The sequence below is a fragment of the Pteronotus mesoamericanus genome, unplaced genomic scaffold (assembly GCF_021234165.1).
Source record: "Pteronotus mesoamericanus isolate MK-2021 breed Mesoamerican mustached bat unplaced genomic scaffold, CSHL_Meso_final scaffold_167, whole genome shotgun sequence".
Taxonomy (NCBI): Eukaryota; Metazoa; Chordata; class Mammalia; order Chiroptera; family Mormoopidae; genus Pteronotus; species Pteronotus mesoamericanus.
The window spans coordinates 11,612,135-11,634,220 of record NW_026555308.1 but is presented as its reverse complement, the minus strand read 5'-3'; the positions used below and the strand labels follow the sequence as shown (position 1 = coordinate 11,634,220).

The following is a 22,086-nucleotide window of genomic DNA, read 5'->3' as shown; positions in this document are numbered from 1 at the left end:
ATGGGCCAGTCAAGGAACATGAATAGAGGACTCATGGGCAGGGACAATGGGGTGGGGACTGACTGTGGCAGCGGGGTGGGCAGTGTGGGGCAGGGCAGGGGAGAGCCACGGGGAAAAAGGCAAGACAACAGTAACTGAACAACAATGAAAAAAAAAAAAGAATCTAAAAGAAATTCCCTACACTGGGCTTGAACTTTATATTAGGCCAAGTATTCTTAAAAAGTGAACAGGGAAACTAGAAAAATATACTTAAACCATAGGATTAAATGTGCAGTACAAAATGATTAGTCCATCAAACAAACAAAAACCAACCTCATTCAGATAAACAAGAAGGTAAGTGAATTCTATGACAGTGATACTCAAAGTATGGTCTGTGGACCTTTGTTAACTGCCTGCAACATGTATTGGAAGACTTATGTAAATCTGATGTCACCCCACTACTTTTATTGTATTTTACAAGAAAATTAATCCGTAATGCTGTGCAAATTAAACTACATAAAACACACACACACACACACACACACACACACACACACACTCACTCACTCACTCACTCTATTCCTTCCTTACAGAAACTTGGAGGACCACTGGTCTGTAGTAACTAAATTCACCATCAAACTCTTCCAGAGTTTCCATTTTAAAGATTAAAATCTAAGAATCTCAAAGATTTTGCTCTATGAGGACTATTTTAATAATAGTAATGACACTGACTCTTGGCAGGGGCACAATTATAATTCTAAAGCAGGAAAAAATATATTGCAGAGATCTTTTCCTGGGACTTTTTCATTCATTAAGGCAGTAAGAACTTGCTATGTGTTAGATCCTGTGTGTTCAGTATGAAGTTACTAAGGTAAAATGATGAGATGTCCCCGTCCATTGGAAATTTGATACCTAATGAGAAGCAATGTTTTCAGATACTTTCCCCTGGAACTATAAATGTGAAAGTAATTCTATTTTGGGAGATAAATACATTTTTTATATATCAAGTGAAATGCCTGAATAAATTCTATAAACAAACACTGGATAACTGAAAATAAAGTACAAAATTTGCCAAAACAATATAGCAGTTACCAGAGAGATGCTTCTTTAATTGAATGAATAAAAGTATAAATAATAAGAATATGAATTCCTTACTTATAAATATTACAACACATAATACGAGGGAATTTTATAAATGACACACAATTTAAGAAGGCCTCAAAGTATACTGTACAGAAATTATGTGACTGGTAAAGCTGCAGTGAGACAGCTTTTATCCCAGGTTCATTTATTTGAATTTTAAGTACGAAGTATACCATTCTGTCAAGTGGGTGGGTCATTTCCCTCAGGCCCAGCTGACAGATAAAGAGCAGATTGTTAGTGGTCTACACATAGCAGGCAGAGCTGGTGCTGCAGCAGCACCGAAGAGTGCTACAAACACTGTTTAAGTTCAGGAATGACCCAAGGCTTACTGTGTGTTACACTGGTAATAAGTAGAGCATATTTATTCTTCAAGAAACATTGCTATTCCTTTTTTTCCTTCAAGGAATTCTGGAATGTCAGCCTACTGGGTGGGACTGCCTCTGGTTAAAGTTTCTGACTTACAAGCTTAGCTGGAGACCCAATTTCAAGAGCAAAGTGAAAAACCTAATAGTACAAGCCATGCTGGGCAAAGGAGAATGACAATCTCCTACACAGCTGGAACTGTCATGAAGTCATTACCAGTAGACAGCTGAGGTGACAAAAATTCTGTTACGAAAAGCTAAGGACATGCTATTAGCTGTCTGATATCCTGACCTACTCAGACAGAAGCAGAGAACAACCCAAATGGATAAGTAGATCTGTTTTTTAATGTTATTTACTTGCATACTTAACATTCTTTTTAGCCCTATTTTTAAAGCTCAAAACCAGGGTGCAGCAAGTATGTGAGAATACAGTAGGGGCTGGTTTCCCTTGCTTTCCTTCTCTGCCTGCTTAGACCTCAGACCATGGGCTGGCCACTGTCCCTCGCCCTTCTTCTAGATCAAGTTCCAGCAAAGCTGAGGGGCTAGTCACTCTTGCCCTGTAAACTTTGACAGATGTGAACCACAGCTACCCACACTACCTTTGACAAATCCAAGCTGGAGAGGCTCTATTCTTAAAGGAGGAACACAAACACCACTTCTACAAGCTGGATGTCAGCCAGCTCTCATTGTGCTGAATTCAACTCAACACTTACTGAGCACTTTTTCTGAACCAGGCACTGTGCTTGATGTTGAACGCACACACACACACACACACACACACACACACACACACACACAGACACACACACGTTGCCCTCCAAGAGTCAAAATCCTTCTTTCATAAGCTCACATTTTCACATTTTATTTAGAGGCATAAAAAAATAAACAAATAAATTAATATATTTCAGATTATGCTGACAAGTACAAGGAAGAAAATAATGCTGAAAGACATAGTTCCTACCTAACCAATAGATATTCATGAATGAGAAGAAATGCTGTAAGAAAATGTGTAAATTTTTCTGAACCCAGGCCTCCTCTGGTGTAAGAGTTAAGGCAGATAATTGTTAAATTCCTTCCCAACCCAAAAATTCTATGATGTTAGGCTTTAAGGAGAACATTTTCTACTGAAGTCCACCAATCCCATTAAAATGCTCAATAGTTTCGTATTTAAAATAACAAAATTCTTTTAAAATTTCAGTAAGTCAAAAACACCATGTGAACCTTAAGAAAGAAGGCACCCATAGTGGCTAACTGGATTCAAATTTAAAAAAACAACCAACCAACCGTGCACAGCTGCTTCTACACAGGGGCCTCTCGCAGAAACTGCACTTCAGGGGGCAGCCAGCACTGAAATGCCTCCCTCTGCCCTGAACTGCCTGCCCGCATGCGTTTCTGCCATCTGAGCCAGCCCTTGCAAAGGAGTTCCTGGAATCCTATTTTAACCAACAGGAGTGGGGCTTTCCTCATCCAACCAGAGCTGAGCAGCTCCAATCAACCAGAGTGGCTCTTTTCTGACCAATCAGGACAGTGTCTTTGGAGGATTTTGAGTCCTTCGAGGATTTGGAGTCCTCATCTACATAAGGACAGACCAATCAGGGCCCAGGGGTGAGGGCTTCTGTCCATATAAGCCAGATCGCCTCTGGCTCTGAGAGTGCACTTTCCTTTTACATTGATTGCTCCCTGGCTGAACTAAAACACCACAGATGTCTTGTTGGAGCAGAGCAGACCAGAGTGAAATAGAGCAGCACAGCGCAAAGCACACCTGCAAGGCGCTAAGCAGAACTGTCTAGTGGGATAGGGGCCTGGCCATAGGTCTGCCTGGCCCCAGGGCTGCCTCACAGCCATGCTATTTTCACTGCTGTGCTATATGACAATTGAGCTGTTTTGCACTGAATAAAGTTTCCTTCTTCGCTGCATCCCAAACTGGGGAGTCCTATTGGCACAGAATTGACGCCAATGACCAGCAATTGACAACCATGAGAAGAGAACAACAAGCTATGTGCAGCACAGTTCTTATGAAACCGAAAGAACATGAACACCGACTGAAAAATAAGAAATGTGAATTTCCAATGAAATTAGTAAAAAATATTTATTAGATTCCTTTGTATGCACTAGACTCTTGTTCCCAATACAATCTGACATATAACAGGTACTCAATAAATATTTGTTGAACAAATGAATTCACTCTAACTAAAATCAAGGAGTCATTTAAAACAGTCAAATATCCAAGCAGTGTTCAGGATTTAAGGTAATGATGTTACCTATTTGTGGTAAACACATAATGACTGGAAATCAGTATTACCTTCCTGGAAGGTAAGTAAGTGTCTATCTTCCCAGTGAAAGGTTCAAGCCCATCTCAATGTCTGGTAATTATCCAAAGAAATAAGGTAAGCACCCTTATTAAATATATACAATGTATATATTTTAAAAAAAGATGTAGCAAATATGTAAGAACACAGAAGGGGTTCTTATTGCATGAGTGAGAAACAGGAAACAACTCCAAGTAAACAACAATAGGAAATTGATTAAAAGAGATATAGTATATCAGTTCAATTGAATTCTATGTAGCAATTAAAATGATACGTATTTATTGACAAGGGGCTACATCAAACCTAAAAACTTCTGTGCATTAAAGGATATTATTAACAGAGAGAAAAAGTGACATGGGAGAAAATATTTGCAAATCATATATCTATTAAGAGGTTAATATCCAGAATCTATAAAGAACTACTACAACTCAATAATAGAAAAACAAATAACCTGATTAAAAAATGGGCAAAACACTTCAATAGACATTTTTCCAAAGATAATATATGAATGGCCAACACGCATATGAAAAGATGCTGAACATCACTAAACATCAGAGAAGTACAAAAGTATAAATAATACTTTATACAAAATTTATACAAAAGTATAAATAAAAATAAAAGCACAGTGAGGTATCACCTTACACCACTGGAATGGCTATGATTAAAAGAACATAAACTAAGAAGTGTCAGCAAGGATGTGGAGGGTATGAAATGGTGCAGCCACTGTGGAGACCCATATGGAGGTTCCTTAGCAAATTAAAATAGAATGACCATATGATCCAGCAATCCCACTTCTGGGTATATGCCCCAAAGAATTGAAAACAGGATCTTGAAGACATGTTTCCATACCCATGTATGTAACACCATTATTCACAATGGTCAAGAGGAGGAAGTGACCCAGTGTCCACTGATGAATGGATAAACAAAATGTGGTAAATCTATACAATGAAATATTATTCAGCATTAAAAATAAATATGATTCTGTCATGTACTGCAACATGGATGAACCTTGAGGACATTATATTAAGTGAAATAAGACAGTCACAGAAAGACAAATACTGTACAATTCTACTTAAATGATATATCTAAAGTAGTCAAATTCATAAAGACAGATGGTGGTAGCCAGGACTTGCGGGGAAGGGGAAACTGGGATTTGTTTAATGGATATAGTTTTGGTTCTGCAAGATGAAAAAGTTCTGGTGATCTGTTGCACAACAATGTGAGTCTACCTAACACTACTGAATCGTATACTTTAAAATGGTGAGATGGTTAAAAAAAGTAGACTTCATAGTATGTGAATTATATCTCAAAAAGAAGTTATGCAAAAAAATTTTTAAGAGTTATAAAACTGTGAAATAAAAATATGTATATAGTACAGGAATAAAATGTAAGAATCTATTAAAAAATGTTAAGAGTGGCTAGATTACAGGTGAAAAATTGATATTTTCCCACATTTTCAGACTTACCTTCTGCTGAGAATGTACGGATGTGTAAAATACAAGATACATACTTGATATACAAAAAACAAGATGTTTTCCCTATTTAGGAGTAAAAACAAGAAAGATGATACCTGGGCTGGAGTGTTTGTAGTCACAGGAGATGGTGATTCACTAACTTTTGGCTCACTTGGGGATGCGGCTGACCCCTGCGACTCCTGGCTGGCTGGCTGGTCTGGAGACAAAGCATCACTGCTGTCTTCATCAAATGAGAAATCGCCCTGAGTTTGGGGATAGTCCTCCTTCCCAACGCCTAAAGAAAAAAAAATTCTTAGCTTATCTTGGTCTTTGGAATACCAAGCCTAAATGAAAAAGAAGGAGAAACTTTTTTTTTTTTAATATAGGACTTTAAGAAGTTTTTTTTTAAAAAAGAATATCACGTACTTCCCAATGCAAGAACCCACCACTACCTACCATAAGTACTTGGGAAACAAACAAACAAATAAAAAATTAAACCTGAATCAGATTAAGCCTTTGGATCCAACTACGTGTTATAGGAAATACAGAAGACAAGAAAGTTTTTAATGACACATGGTGATGCAAACGCATCCAGTAAAATCCAGAATGTGGAAATTTACAGATAAAATAAGCATATTCATCAACAAATTAAGAAAAGAAAGGAGGAGGGAGACCCAATCAAAAGATACTTAAGAGGTATATCAGCCAAAGGCAAAGTGTGGACCGTGTTTGGATCCTGATTTGGAATCTAATTGTTACAAAAGATTATGAGGCAATGGGGAAAATGAGGCAATGACTGGGTATCTTGATAAGTCCCACTTCATGAAGTGGCTCAGCTATACTGACACCTTACTGTTGGGAGCCCATTTCCTTGGGATTGAAAGGGATCATAGTTCATTGTACTACTCTTAATTATATACTACAAATTGCCTAAGATTGAAACTCATACTAATGCAAAATAGAAAGTCCCCATGAGTAATGGAAACTATAATAGTTTAAGTAGGATAGTAACTTAAAAAAATTGCTTGCTGAATAAGTGGCATTATTCTGGAATTTTTTTCCTGTTAGGCTTATGCCAGGAAAAAAGTGGAAACATTAGTAACTAAATTGAGAGCAAGATAAAATGGACAGATACTACCATTTATAATGAATACATCTATAACATTGCCAAACTAACACTGAACAGGCTATGTTCCTTTATCTTTCCTGGAAGTATATAGAGCAAAAATAATGAAAATTTTGTAAAAATTTTAAACATAACAACAGAAACGAAACAGTATAATACAGTAAGTTTAACTTAGAAAATGTGATAATAAAATCAGAGCTTAAAGACTTAAACCTTGGATGTAAGGAGAATCTCAGTGTTAATAGGTAAGAGGTGCTAGTCTTATGATATTTAATGTACAGCTGACCCTTTGTAATCCACAGGTTCTGCCTTCTCAGATTCAAGCAACCCCAGATAAAAAATATTTTAAGAAAAGTTAACAGTGTTGCTGACACGTACAATGCAGTTAGGCCTAAGATGACTGCGTCTGTACTGAACACGTACAGACTTTTTTTGGTCATTATTCCCTGAACAATACAGTGTAACAACTATTTACATAGCATTTGCATAGCATTTGCATTGCATAACTGTGTTAGGTATTGTAAGTAATCTAGAGATGATATAAAGTATATGGGAGGATGATGGGTAGGTTAAATGCAAATATTACATCATTTTGTAAATAGTACTTGAGCATCCAAGGATTTTGGTATGGGGGTCCTGGAACCAATCTACTGTGGGTACTGAGGGACGACTGTAACAATAATAGAACCAGTGTAAGCGTTAATTTCTAACTGACCCAGAAAACAATACTTACGATTGGTGCTGACTTAAATTAAATTTGTTTTATCTTAAACTACCACGCTTGTTCTCCCAGAATAAATTTTTAGAGTCTTGCCTATAATTGCTTCCTTAACACTGGAGTCTACAGGCAGGATGTTTTTCTCTACCAGCTCCATAGGACCAGGTCTCTGAGCAATCTTTTCATTCAGATCATCAGCTAGGCGAGCTCTTTTCAACTTCATCTGAGTAGCCTGCAGGGATGGCTCTGCAAATGTTTCTAAAAGAAGAAACACAGTTTTAAACATTACTTGAATTACTATCTTTATTCCATATTGCCATTTCAGGCCAACTAATTTAATTTAAACTGGTTTAAACATATTGATGTGTTCTTAATGTATCCATGGAAAAAGAAAAATACCCTTTATGAACATTCCAGCAAACATTTTATATTTTTAGTTCTGGGTAGCTTTTACTGCCTATACAATATGGATGCTCACAGACTCAAATTAACATGAACTTGAGCCAAAACTGGGGTATTGCCATTATTTCTTTACGGTAGAAGGGTCATATTCACATTTGTTAGGAATCAGGGATACAGAGGGTGAATAGGATAGATGTGGTCCATGGCTCAAGAAGTTCATCGTTTTAGATTTGGCTTCATTGGAAAGTCAATTCCTAGAAGGAAAGACATTGTATCTTAGGATATAAACTTCTCTGCAGGAGTCAAAGGGCAGAGCTTCAAATCATATTCTTGTACTGATCCCTATGTATCGCTGAGTTGATCATCACAGTTAAGAGTTTGGGTTTGTTTCTGCATACATAATCTTGCATCTGTTAGGAACTTTCAATACTATACACAGTAATTAACAGTCATATAGAAGCATCAGCTCATCTATTTACAAATGCATAAAGTTGTACAACAGATGTGAAACTATTATAAATATAGCTTATTCATGTGTGTAATTCTGTCAATTACTTGTGCTTCTTATAACTCTCACTAACATTTTATTACCTTGTTCTAAATAATGTTTATAATTGATTAAAAATGATGAGGTGTTAACCCAAATTCTGATTGGAAAGTTGCTTGCCTCTTAAATTATACTGAAGGTCTTTTAATGAAATTCCCTGTAACTATTCTCAGGATTAACTGATGCTCTTCACTTTGTAGGTAAAATGTCCTTGTTGAAGCCCAAAGCTCAGTGTAAGCCTTTGGCCGATAAACTACTCTCTGGCACACCTGAGTACAGCTGACCCTTGAACAATGCAGGGATTAGGGATGCTGACCCTCCCCCACTACAGTCAAAAATCCACACATAACTTCTGACTCCCCCAAAACTTAACTACTAATAGCCTACTGTAAACCAGAAGCCTGATAGCATAAATAGCCAATGAACATGTTTTATATGTTATGTCCATTACATACTATATTCTTACAATAAAGCTAGAGAAAACTGATATTAAGAAAATCATAAGGAAAATAAAATATATTAATAGTATTTATTGAAAAAAATAATGTATAAATAGACTTGAACAGTTTAAACCCATATTGTTCAGGGGTCCCTATACTTCTCTCTCCACCAGTTAATTTATTTACTTACCAAAGCCAACCTTGATCATTCACAAAATACTTCATATCTGTTGGGATTGCTACTGTTAATACATAATATAACTAAATGTTATACAGAAAGAATAAACTTCAAAAATAAAGTGATTATTTCTTAGAACCTACGTTAAACGCTTTGGAACAATCTGACAAAGGTGAGTCATTAAAAAAAATCATTGTCAAATTGGGATAATTAACGACTGTAAAGGATTTGTGAAGAAACTAAAACCTAGGATTTTTAAACGCAGATTGCTTTTCAAGTGCCTTTAAGTTTTGGTTCCACCATAAACAGAAGTTGTAGACAATGTACAATGGTTGTGCTTTATGGAAGAAAAATAAAGTGAACTTTATTCATTAAACTCTTCCCCAAAGTGAAGGTCCTAGACCTCAGTCAGAATTTTGGCAAATAAATGTACATTTTTATGAGTGAAAATAATGTGTGGTCATCTCATTTTTATAATTTTCCTGTATAACTCACTGTGGCCCCAATCTTGGTAGATAAAACACTTGTAAACATACAGGACGATGATAGGTGCGGTGAATGAGATCATGCACACCACACTTAGGTTGATATTTAAATACTTCTGTTAAGATCTAGGTAGGATAGTTCTGTCCTTCTCTTCTCTCCCATAAATACCAGCCAAGTCATATCAAGAATATGTTTGAAAAGAAAATATTCCAAAAATAAATAATCAGAGGTTGGCCTTTTGGCATGTTTCTGTTTTTAGTCATATTACAACCTAATTTCCATTAGGCTGAGGCTGGATTTTAGATGCTAACCTTCAGAAAATAATTTAGACTCTTGCCTGCCAACTATCCAATCCAATGAAAACTAGGATAATGTTAAATAAGCTGGGGGCGGTTTTAAGGTATTTAAAAATTATAGATGACACAATTTTTTCTTACTTAAAAAATCCCAACTTGAGAATAGATGTCCCAAAAACACTGCTTATGGTTCATTTGTGCACATGATTAGGTTTTTAAATGTTGGGTAGTCTTCTTTTATAAAAAGCAAATATGATTCCTTTTGATAGTTAAATGTATTTGCCTTGGTCTTAATTATATTAATAAACCCTGTTACAGTTAGGAGGTATGCTGAAATAGACAGTACTATTCCCACAAAAATGTCCCTTATAGGTGAAGATCTCTGATAGGCAGAGAAGAAGCCATTTACCTAGTCACTTACCAGTACACTTCTTTGAAGAGTCACTTATTCCTTACAGCTCGTAGCTGTTCCTACCCTACCACTGGAATTCTGGAAAAGCTTTTTTAGTCCAGTGGACTTCTGAGAACACAACCCAAAGTAGAGTTTTTTGGCCAGGAAATTTCATTTCCTGCCCCAGAGAAGAAGACAGTCGCATAATCACAGATTCTTAGGGATTAGAAGAGACACTACTTGGGGTCAGAGAGGCCAACTTGATACTTGGAACTTCTTTATAACATCCTTAGTGTGGCATCAGTGTGTGCTTATTCCTTATCACAGCAGCCTATTTATTCCCTATACAGCACTTTTCTGAATCAATAATTCATTTGTTTTGCCTGTTCATCGGCCTGTGCCATTAGAATGTAAACTCTATGAAGATGGATTCACTTGTTGGACCTCTGGTATCTGGCTCACTGGCCAATGAATAAACACCTCTGATAATAGAAACCATAGGTTTACTGAAAATTTTATATTTGGATGCGCCTGACCTTTAGGAATAATACGTTGAGCTACAATCTAATATTTTATAATGTCAATCTAATTCTAATACTAAGTCTGTCATCAGGCCAGAGACAACAAATCTGTATTCCTTCCACCTGATAACTTTGTCTAAATATTTGAGGAGTTTTCAGATACTTTCTGTAGCTTCTTAAGGTTTAATATGCTCAAGACTATCACAGGGTCAGGCTCCTAGTCTTGCTCAATAAATTAGTCAGAGAAGCAAAACGATGAAAGAAAATGTAACTTGAGGAATTTTCAGTGGGGATACCAGCTTTCAAGAATGTTCTGTCTTTAGAGAGAAAACATACTGGCCTTACCCACATGTCGCACCAAAGATGGAGTAGAACTGTCCCTACCAGCTTCCCAAGTGATGTGGCTCTATCGTTGAGAAAATCTTGTGGGTCGAGTGGAGGGTTCTTAAGATAATGGTCAGAACAAGCTAGACTGTTGTGGGTAAGTAGCAACAAAGAGAAAATGTTAAGTGTGGGCATCATACCAGGTAGACATAACAGGGGCCAAGTAATTGAAAATCTTTGGTTTGACTTATGGCTACTGTACCCTTTGTGACTTAATGAATGGGCACATGCTCCTCACTGATGAAGAAATCCTCTGGATCAAAAATGTTTTTCCAGAACAGTATGGTAGAAACACCTGCAGCACCGGCTGCGTCAGAAGAGTCAGTCTATCAACTGGTTATTTGGAAAATCAAACTGTTCTTGTGTATCTAACGTAACATTCAACTTAGGGTTTTCATGTTGCTATCTAGTTTGGAATATGTCAGCCTGTGGGATAAAAGTTATTAAAATAGGAATAAACAGAAATTGTGGAATTCTTATTTTCTTAAGAAAATGCAACAAAATAATCAGAAATAAAACTGTTACCTTCTAAAATGTGCATTCTGACAAGTTCAGAACGATCAGGTCGGCTTCGAATCTTGTGCTTCAAAAAGTTTTCAGTCTTTAAAAAACAAAGAAAGGAAGAAGACAGTCTTACCATACATTATTTATGACTTATTGTGGTTTTATATATTTTTCTCTCAAGGTACTCTGTTTAAATTAATTGATACCCTTTTGGCCATGATTTTAAGAGGAAGAAATTAGTACTTTGAGAAACTATTATCCAATACATGATTTAAACTACAGCCTTCAACACTGTACAGGGACTTGATGTGTACGCTGGAATAAAGTAATCAATTTATAGACTTTTAAAACTTGGGAAAGACAAAGGCTCATAATTTGGAAGCTGATTTTTGAACAGACATTAATTTTGCTTATGTAAGTATCTAAAATCAATAAAATCTAAACTTCAGGTCAAGTGAAAAATCTACCTTCATAGCAATTTTCCTAAAAATTTCTCATGTATTCTCTTTGATGAGTTCATATCCTTGGTCATATGTTGTTATTCAGAACTGTATACCCCAAACAATAGGGCTTTAAAAGGGGTTTTATATTTTGTAAGATTCTAAGAGATCATTATTGCATCCTGGGAAAATTCTAAAGAAATTTTTAGAGCATGCAGTTCATAAAACATGATAAAAGTTTTCCCTAAAACAAAAAGAAAAATGTACATAATGGTGCTTTTAAAGAAAAATAATAAATAGCACTTAGATGTGCAACTATGATGGAGTCAACCCAAAGAACAAAGCAGAGTGGAATGTAGCCATGGTCTTTCACTTGGCCAGATTCTCCTACGATTGGTTAAATTCACAGGTGACACAGCAGCATCTATGTCCAACTGCTGGGGTAACAAATGGCAGAATTACTCCCTAATTATTCTAAAAACCATGGTTATGCCCTGAAAGCAAGAAAGTGAAAAAATATGATTTGTCCTTTATGTACAAAATTAGTCATTGGTTTTAAAAGAACAAAATTGAATGTCCTATATTTTCTACCAACCTCCAAGATAAAACTACCCCAGAATGTATTACTCTATATACCATATATCCTGAAAATATACTGCTTTTTTCCTTTTGACATATTTAGGAGTAAAGCTGCTGCTTGTCGACGGGTACTTTGAAATAAAAGAGAGAAAAAGAGAAGTAGAACATTTTGAACTGAGAATTCTTACTCTGGCTCGTTCCAAGCTTTTTATTTGCTCATGGAATGCCGCTGGGCTCTTCAAAGCTGTGAGAGGAAAAGAAAGCAGTTTCATGGTATAAATAGAGGAGTTAATACTTCAGTCAAATGTTACAGTATGTCTTATTCATGTTTCTTCTTAATCACATTAATTCACATCTACCGTTCCTTTTATTTACTAGTTACTTTATGTACTAGTTACTTTAGGAGATCTGCAAAATCTGGAACCTTAAATGTTTCATAATTAAAATTATATATTTCACAAATAAAACAAGTGAACACTTAAAATGGAATTGTAGCCCTGACTGGTGTGGCTCAGTGTGTCGGGTGTCATCCAGTAAACCGAAAGGTTGCCAGTTCAACTGCTGGTCAGGGCACATGCCTGGGTTGCCTATGGTTGCTATTATCCTGGTTAGGGGCGTGCGAGAGACAACTGATATTTCTCACATTGATGTTTCTCTCCCTCTCTCCTTCCTTCCACCCTCTCTAACAGTAAATAAATAAATAAAATCTTTAAAAAATAAATAAAATGGCGTTGTATACAAAATGACAATGAAAATATCAGGTCAGATTAGTTTGAACCAATAGTTGGGGCAAATTATTGTACCATCACAAGGGAACTCTCTGATGATTCCTTGACAGGTCTTTGCTTTTAATGGCCATATCAATTCCTGGAGAAAGCCCAAATATCCTCAGGACATTTAATCATGAGTGACCTAACCTTAAACATGAGGACACTATGCACTCCGTGTTTCACAGATCTGATTTAGCATTTACTGAGAACCCATAACAGGGTTAACTCACTGTTCTGTGGTCAATCACAATTATATTGCTGTTGATCATCATAACAACCTTGCAAGGCAGGCATTAGCCCCAGTACAGACAAAAGGCTCAAAGAAGTAAAATGTATTCTTGAAGTCATAGAGCTAAGATGGTGGTCAAAGTAGGATTTAAATCTGAAATTTTGAATGGAAAGGTTCATGTTCTTTCTACCACACCACAATGCAAATCACTCTAAAGACATAGTAGTTCTTTAATTTGTTAACTGCTAGTACATTCCAGAATCCCAGAGAGAGGGTAAGCAGTGTTTACTTACTAAAATATTGCCTACTGCCGTATTTTTGTCAATTGTCTTTGTAAATTCTTTTGCGTGTATGTCCACCACTGTCTGATAACACCTTGTACTTAATGGGCAATCAAATGATGTGGGTGAGATACAGGACAAAGCTTATTGGGTTGTCATCTCTAAAATTTGGCCAGTTAGCTCTTGGTAGCATTACTACTGTCAGCTCTGGTACTTGAAGCACAGCAAAGACTTCCAGCAAAACGCAGTCCAAACAGGACTGGCTAGAGACCAGCTTCCAAAACCAGATTACAACGGGCTTAGCAGCAGTGTCTTAAACATCATAATGTGATCCTATTTGATTGATCCTGTTCCCAGTCAGGAATGTAATGGTGGAAACATCTAGCAGATTATTAAATAAGATTGACTCTGTCACAATGCAGGTTTAAAATATTTAGATAATTAATAGTCCAGAATAAAAAGTTTCAATGAGAGAAATCTATTGCAGAGAAAAACTGTTCGTTATAAACTAAAAAGGGTAGCATCAGTGACTCAGAAGACTAGGAAGCATAAAAACATTTTATAATTTCTTTCTGTTTTTTAAAAGCCACATAAGTTATTTCTTGGATAAATCAATTTTTTGGCAAAATCCATATAAATAATCCTAATGGCCTATACAAAACAACCACTCTTCCTCTCTAAAATATAACATCATCAAACTTGCTGATTAAGAGTAGAGAAAACAACCTGAACAAATATTCTAAAATTAATCAACTCACAAAAAATGAAGGATTGAAATTTAGAGACAGCTCAAAAATATCTGTACTTGGGCAAGAAAGATTTTACTAATTAAATATAGGATGTTTATTAGTCCTTAACTGAGATACACTTGATATTATAGCTCATATTGTAGCAAAGATAATTAATTTAAATTAAGTAATTTAAAGTAGAATAAGGATTCAAGTTAATTTTATCATGCTGCTTTTACAAGTCTAAGTAACACCGGACCTATTATATAGTATGATTACTTCAATTATTTAAAATTAAAACGAATGTTACAGTTTGAAGAACTGATATTAACCCAATTACAGAGTTTTAAAGGTGTTCTTTGTATAATATAAAATTTGAGTCCATCTTTTAATCAGCATCGGGTTTTCTAAATGTTTTAAATGTTTCTCTTAAGTTGGCAATGCTGAAGTCTGGTTTTTCCTTATACATTCACCTGGTAATTAACTATATATTGATTACATGGATACAGCTAGAAGTATAGTGTGATATAGGTTATTCTTGGGCATTCCTATTTTGTTACATCACATTAGAGATGACAAGAACACTTAAATCTTACGTGGCATGATGCCCTGGTCCACTAGTTGTTCTCTCGTTCTCCTTTGCTGCAGCCTCAGCTGGAGCACTGTAAAAAGAAAATAATTACTTAGCACTGGAGTTTGGATGGAACTGAAGGAGTCAACTATATTAAACATCTTCTAATTCATAGTTGCATAAGGATGCTACCTGTCACCATCCAGCTTGTAAAAAGAAAATCAGTTTGTACCTTCTGACTGGTGAACTTTGAAGTTCTCTCAAAATGCTTTTTGATTACTTAGTTAATAATCTTAGTTTGATGAATAAAATGAAGTATTTGTTGTTTAAATACAATCACACAGTACTCAGAAAAAAAAGCAAAAATTACTGGCTCATACATTGTCTTATTTGTAGGAACAGAAATGTGAGATTCCTTAACACTGCTTAGTTTTTTGTTAAAAACAAGTTATAGCAAAAAACGTATTTTTAAGGACAGACCGAATTATTTGGCGGGATTTACTCCATTAGGAACAAATTCTAAATAGCTTTAATGAAGGTCAACTGCATAATAATAATTAGACTAAGAAGATATCACTAATGATCCAAGGGAAAAATTTCTAACTTAAGAATTTCAAGTTTAATGATCTTTGTACAAACAAAACACTGTATCTCATTCTACAAGTTCTAAGAAAGTCACAAATTGATTGACACCTTATCATTTTAATAAAAAGAGGAAAATCCTTAGAACTTATAGAAATCAAGGTATACATTACAAAGTGTGGAAATCCAGTCTGTTAATTTAATCAAAATAATATTTTCTCCTCAGCTTCTCAGTTGGATTCCTTTCATAGCATCTCTATAGTTTTGGTTGGAAAATGAGCCAATTTCAAAAGAGGAATAAATAAAGTAATTTTGAAAAATATTTTCCTTGGTTTACATGAAATTTTAAGTTTCTATTTTTATTTTTGTTTCAAACCCTGGATAAAAACTTAGGATTATTAAGTATATGCTTAAGGGTTGTCAATAAGCAAAAACCCCAAAATTTCCGATGTGTATTTCCTAAATGTAGGGAAGGAAGACAGAGAATTTTCTAGTAAATGGGTGACGGCTAGAACAGGAGCCGGCTTAGACCAGTCTTTCACCCAGGTTCAAATGTAATGCACACGATGGCTTCTACTTGCAACAAACCCCTGCGGTCTGAAGATGCAGGGCCTGTGGCCCTCATAGCCTTTGCTTTTTGCTTGCCCTTGTGCTGCCTGTAGAGCAAAGCACAAACTTAAGTATACTTCAAAAAGATGCTATATCGTAAAATAACCTTTTAAACATATTTGTTATTCATTGCTAGGTATGAACGTCATCCTTTATTAAGTACTGAAAAAAATTTTTTTGCTTCTTTTGGGGATCATAGGATCACAAAGCTTCACAACATTCCATTTTAAACTGAAGCAACAAAATTCTCCTATACAAGCAAAATAAAAATTTAATGAGTTAAAAAATATATGCATGTTTCTCACATTAAAATGCTTTGTGATACTTTGGATCAATTATGCTCTAACTCAAAGATCTTTTCTCTGACAATTTACAGTTTATTGAGGATAGCATGTTCCCACTCTTCTAGGAATAAAATTAAACATTAAAGGAGTTGACCTGTGAATCTGATAGCAACCAAATGGCTGCATACTCTAACATTCTTGTATGAATGTTAAGGTTAATGCATGTCTGAAATTAAGATGGTAATATTTGAGTGGTAGAATCCCAAGAAAAGGAATACTGAGAGGAGGAAAGGGTCAAAACAATCTCCAGTTCAAAGGCTGACACTTCCGGAACAGTGGTCCACGTCTGTTGAAGAATCTCTAGCAGTTTTTCCTTTCTCCCAAGGGGGTCCTCAAAGAAAGGAGTAAAATACAAAGGGTAGTGAAAACAACAGCCCTCCTCTTTGTTTTACAGCAAACAAACAAAGCACCATACTTGTGAGACAAATGTATCAAATGCAATATATATTTTTGGGTGATGGTGTCTTGGAATGATGGATACATTTGCAACAACTTGATTTGCAAACCAACACAGAAGACAACAGCTCGTTAGTCTTGAAGCATCTCCTAATTGTACATTGGTCAGCTGCCCTCATGCACCTTGATAACTATCCTGTCGGCTTTATCATCCTTGATTAGAAATCACACTTTCATGCTGACATATAACAGGTATCTGCTACCAGGAGGGGAACACACAAAATTAATGCATCTCATCAATCACCAACTGTTAAAACCCAAATGCAAACCTGTTTGTTTGATGGTTAAGCAACCAATCTTACAGATGCCATACCACTTGAAGATTGGAGAGCAATCTTCCCAATCAATGCTCTGATCATTGCCTATATCATCTTCCAAGAAGCAAGCAGTATCATTACACTACAAGTATCGCTCAAAGCAGTATGGCAGGCAGCCTTCCCCAGGCATGTTCATTTATTAACACATTAGGAAGAACATGAATGGAAGAGGAGGCATATCACCAGTCATGTTGTTAAGACTGTTGATGACCCTGCTTGATTTAGTTTTAATCTATATCAACAGGTGGGCAGTATTGGACAGATTATATTGAATATGAGGCACAATGTATGTTAAAACACAATTATGATATTCATTCATATTAAATATAACCAGTCACTCACAACTTGATAGAGGTTCTTCTGAGAACAACTAATGGTTATAAAGAGTACCAATCAAATAGTTACAGGCTCATAAAACTTCCTTTTAGTACTTCCCACTCATCATATTGGTAAAAAAAAATTAGTATATAATAAATGACAACTAATATCTTCATCTCACAGAATGTCAAAGGTCAGGAAGAACGAGGCTTGAATGACGTAAACCAGTGATTTTCATCCTTTTCCATCTCATGGTACACATAACCTAATCACTACTAAAATTCTGTGGCACACCGAAAAGTATTTTTTGCCAGTCTGACCAGAAAAGGCTGTAATTTTGATTCATTCACACCAGATGGCTACTGTTGTGTTGGCTGTTGTCATTTTTTTTTTAATTTGGGAAATTTTTAAAAATCTAAGGGAAAAAGAGGTCAGTGCCCCTGCCTAAAGGTACAGCGTGTTTTACCTTGCGGCCCATCAGCGTGTCATGGCAAACCAGCTGAAAAATCACTGATGTAGACAGCTTGGGCAGAACTGGGCAGTGCTTATCCAGGACTGTGAAGAGAGAGGCCCACACTCTTAATGATGAGAGGCGGATTCCACAACTTGATGTGGAATCAAGATGCTTTAATGAGTTTTCCTGGGACCTTTATGAATTAAGCCTGGAGACTATCTTCTTCCCTTTGTAGCCTCCACATTCACGTCTGCACAGAGGGAAGGCCCAGATCACTAAATGCTCCAGGGTCTATTACACAGTTGTACTTTCTCAACAATAATAAAATGGTATGCTGGCTGCTCTCTGGAAAGCCTGACATGGCATGCGTTCACAAAACTGTATTTCTGAAAACTGAAGACTAGGCACTGGTCCAGCACTGTTTCTCTGTGTTGGCAAATGGGTGGTGGTGGTATACAGCTGCCTAAGAACATAGCGTCTTGGGCAGTGGCCTTGTGTCTGAAAACTGAACCCAGCAGCAATCTCCCATGGTACCTAGTTGTGCTGATTAATTGTGCTATTGGGCTGACATAGCTTCCATCCTTGTTAGTTAATAGACTAATTCAGTATCCTCCATGACCGTCTTGTCAATAATTACAAACAAGAAAACATGTAAATAAAGAATTCTCAGGGAGAAAAAAGTTTAAAGCACTGAGTGAGCAACTATATTCTTTCAGAAAACAAAGGACATAGTAATAGAGTTGAGATAGAATTCATGTTATAATTGTGCACATTTAAACATTTTCTAAGAATCCTATTCATTTACTTTAAATGTATATTTATTGCATTTTCTCCATCATCATTTATCCCCCTTCTACCCCACTCTCCCTCGCAATCACCACACTGTTGTCCATGAGTTCTTTTTCCTTTTTGCTCGATTCCTGCATCCCTTAACCCACCCCCCAGAGCTGTCAGCGTGCTCTCTGAGTCTGTCTCTATTTTACTTGTTAGTATATTCACTGGATTCCATAAATGAGTGAAATCATATGGATTTGTCTTTCTCTGACTGGCTTATTTCATTTAGCATAATATTCTCCAGCTCTATCCAAGTTCTAAGAATGTCTTTATTTTTGAAAAATATATAAATAAAAATGATCCAACTTATCATACTATGAAGTCTTTAAGTTTAAAATATTTGGGTTTAAACCTGTTTAATTTTTTTCAAAAAAGGGAGGATATATAAAGTATATATATCTCATTATATAGCTAGTACAACATTCTCTGTACAAAAACAGTTCCCACAAATTAAGAATTCTATCATAGCTCTGCATTTCCTGATGATAAAACCACAAGAGGCATGCAGAAGGCCCTCATCAATAGAAAGAGATGAGGTTATAGATATCTCTCTCTCTCACATCTTTAAGTAGCCTGACTCCAAGGCTTTTATATTTTACTAAAAAAAAGCACAACTCTTCAGTTCTTCTGGCCAAGGTGGAGGCGTAGGTAGATACACTTTGCCTCCTCACACAACCAAAAGAACAACAACAAATTTAAAAACAAAAAAATAACAAGAATTGCCAGAAAATTGAACTGTATGGAAGTTCGACAACCAAGGAGCCAAAGAAGAAACATTCATCCAGACCAGTAGGAGAGGCAGAGACAGGCAGCCGGGGTGGAGAGGACGGGCAGCAAGGTGGCAGCTGGAAGACTGGGTGGACCATTTGCATGTGGATAAACTGGAGAACTGGCTGGGGAGTGAGACTCCGCAAGCCAGGGTTCTAGTGAGGGAAAAGAAAGCCTCAAAATCTCTGGAGAAAGAAACCTGTGGAGCTTGTGGCAGTGGGAGAAACTCCCAGCCTCACAGGAGAGTCCGCTGGGGAGACCCACGGGGTTCTAGACTGTACACAAACCCACCCACCAAGGAACCAGCACCAGAAGGGCCCAAATTGCTTGTGGGTGGGAGGGGAAGTGACTGAAAGCTGGCTGAGAGCCCAGCAAGTGGCATTGTTCCCTCTCAGACCCCTCCCCCACATACTGCATCACAATGCAGGAACCTCAGCCATCCCACCCTAATGATTACCTAAGGCTCCACCCCTTCCAACAATCTCCAAGGCCTGCTGCAACAAAGAAATCTGGCCCAAATGAAAGAACAGATCAAAGCTCCAAAAATAGAACGAAGCGATGACCAGAGAGCCAACCTATCAGATGCAGAGTTCAAAACACTGGTAGTCTGGATGCTCACTGAATTGGTTAAGTATGGTCACAAAATAGAGGAAAAAACAAAGGTTATACAAAGTGAAATAAAGAAAAACATACAAGGAACCAACAGTAAAGGGAAGGAAACCAGGACTCAAATCAAAGATTTGAAGAAGGAAGAGATAAACATTCAACTAGAACAGAATGAAGAAACAAGAATTCAAAAAAAATGAGGAGCGGTTTAGGAAGTTTTGGGACAACTTGAAATGATCCAACATCCCAATCATAGGGATGCTAGAAGGGGAAGAGGAAGAACAAGAAATTGAAAACTTATTTGAAAAAATTGTGAAGAACTTCCCCAATCTGGCCAAGGAAATAGACTTCCAGGAGATCCAGGAAGTTCAGAGAGTCCCAAAGAGGTTGGACCAAGGAAGCACACACCAAGGCACATCATAATTACATTACCCAAGATTAAAGATAAGAAGGGAACCTTAAAAGCAGCAAGAGAAAAGGAGACAGTTACCTGCAAAGGAGTTCCCATGAGACTATCAGCTGATTTCTCAAAAGAAACCTTGCAGGCAAGAAGGGGCTGGCAAGAAGTATTCAAAGTCATGAAAAGCAAGGACCCGCATCCAAGAATGCTTTATCCAGCAAAGCTATGGTTTAGAATGGAAGGGAGGATAAAGTGCTTCCCAGGTAAGGTCAAGTTGAGGGAGTTCATCATCACCAAGTCCTTATTATATGAAATGTTAAAGGGACTATCTAAGAGAAAGAAGATAAAAATCTATGAACAGTAAATGAGAAGGGAGGGGGAGGGAGAAGACTGGAGGAAAAGGTACAGGGAATAAGTAGCATATAGTAGGTAACAAATAGGCAGGGAGAGGTTAAGAATAGTATAGGAAATGGAGAAGCCAAAGAACTTACATGTACAACCCATGGACGTGAACTAAGGCTGCGGAGGTGGAGGGGAATGCTGGGGAGGGTGGTGTAGGGGGATAAAGGGGAGGAAAAAAATGGGACATCTGTAATAGCATAATCAATTATCTATCTATCTATCTATCTATCTATCTATCTATCTTCACATATTATAAAAGTGGCGTATGTTCTCTATTCCTATGTGGTCCATATAATGCATGGCCATAAAGTAAGGAGACTAATTCCTTTGTGTACAGACCATCATCTTTGAAATTATATGTGAGAATATAGATATATACTACTTTATATCTGTTGCATTTAGTGAGAAAAATCTAATTAATTGTTGAATTTTTTCAGGGTGATGTGTCTCATCTCTTAGGGCTAACAACCATCATTTCCTATTATATTCCAACAAAGAAAAATGCATATAATTTTGAAGGTTCTATTTAGTGTCTTACTTTTTAGAACAGATAAAAAAAATATTGTGTTGGAGAGGTGTTTTAAACTTTTTTTTTTAAATACAGGAAAAGTAAAAATTTGATTTTAATTACCATGCCAAGAAAAAAAGGAAGGTAGCTTATCTAATGGTAAAGATAAAATGTCATTCTTATTTAGCATCATAAATAGTTCAGAAACTTAAAAGTACAGTTAGCTCCTTTTTGCTGCTTCTTTAATGGTTTAAAGTGCTTTTAGAACAAAACTTCAGGGTTAGTTTTCAATGAAAAACATTAAAATATCATACTGTCTTTCACATAATACTTATACCCTATTTGGAAATTTCCAGCTGCTTCATGAACCAAGATGTTATGTCTATTCTTTTTCATTTCTATAAGTAGATGTTTGAAATGTTTTCTTAACATGACATAAAGCTGTTTTTCATGCTAAAAAAAATGCAGGATTTTAATAACATATAGCAATTTAGCATGATTTGGATAAGCCAAAACAAAGTATAGTTTTGGCTTAGTGTTGCAAGGGGACATCTGAGGACTGTATATTATAAAAACAAGGCAGAAATGACACTTTCTGGGAAGCAATATGGCAGGCCGCCATGGTCTTGGAAACTCTTTATAGTTAGTTA

General features: G+C 36.4%; 1 protein-coding gene across 5 annotated transcripts in view; it reads right to left on the bottom strand.

Annotated features, from left to right (window-relative positions):
• MRTFB (myocardin related transcription factor B) overlaps positions 1-22,086 on the bottom strand; it is a 236,227-nt gene that overhangs the window by 64,370 nt on the left and 149,771 nt on the right. For all 5 annotated transcript variants that reach the window (XM_054589599.1, XM_054589598.1, XM_054589600.1 and 2 more), the window contains 5 exons: positions 14,864-14,929; positions 12,448-12,503; positions 11,262-11,337; positions 7,188-7,349; positions 5,364-5,542 (listed from right to left, as the gene is read on the bottom strand). In XM_054589599.1, coding sequence (XP_054445574.1) covers positions 5,364-5,542; positions 7,188-7,349; positions 11,262-11,337; positions 12,448-12,503; positions 14,864-14,929 — 539 coding nt within the window. The remainder of the gene's footprint in view (positions 1-5,363; positions 5,543-7,187; positions 7,350-11,261; positions 11,338-12,447; positions 12,504-14,863; positions 14,930-22,086) is intronic.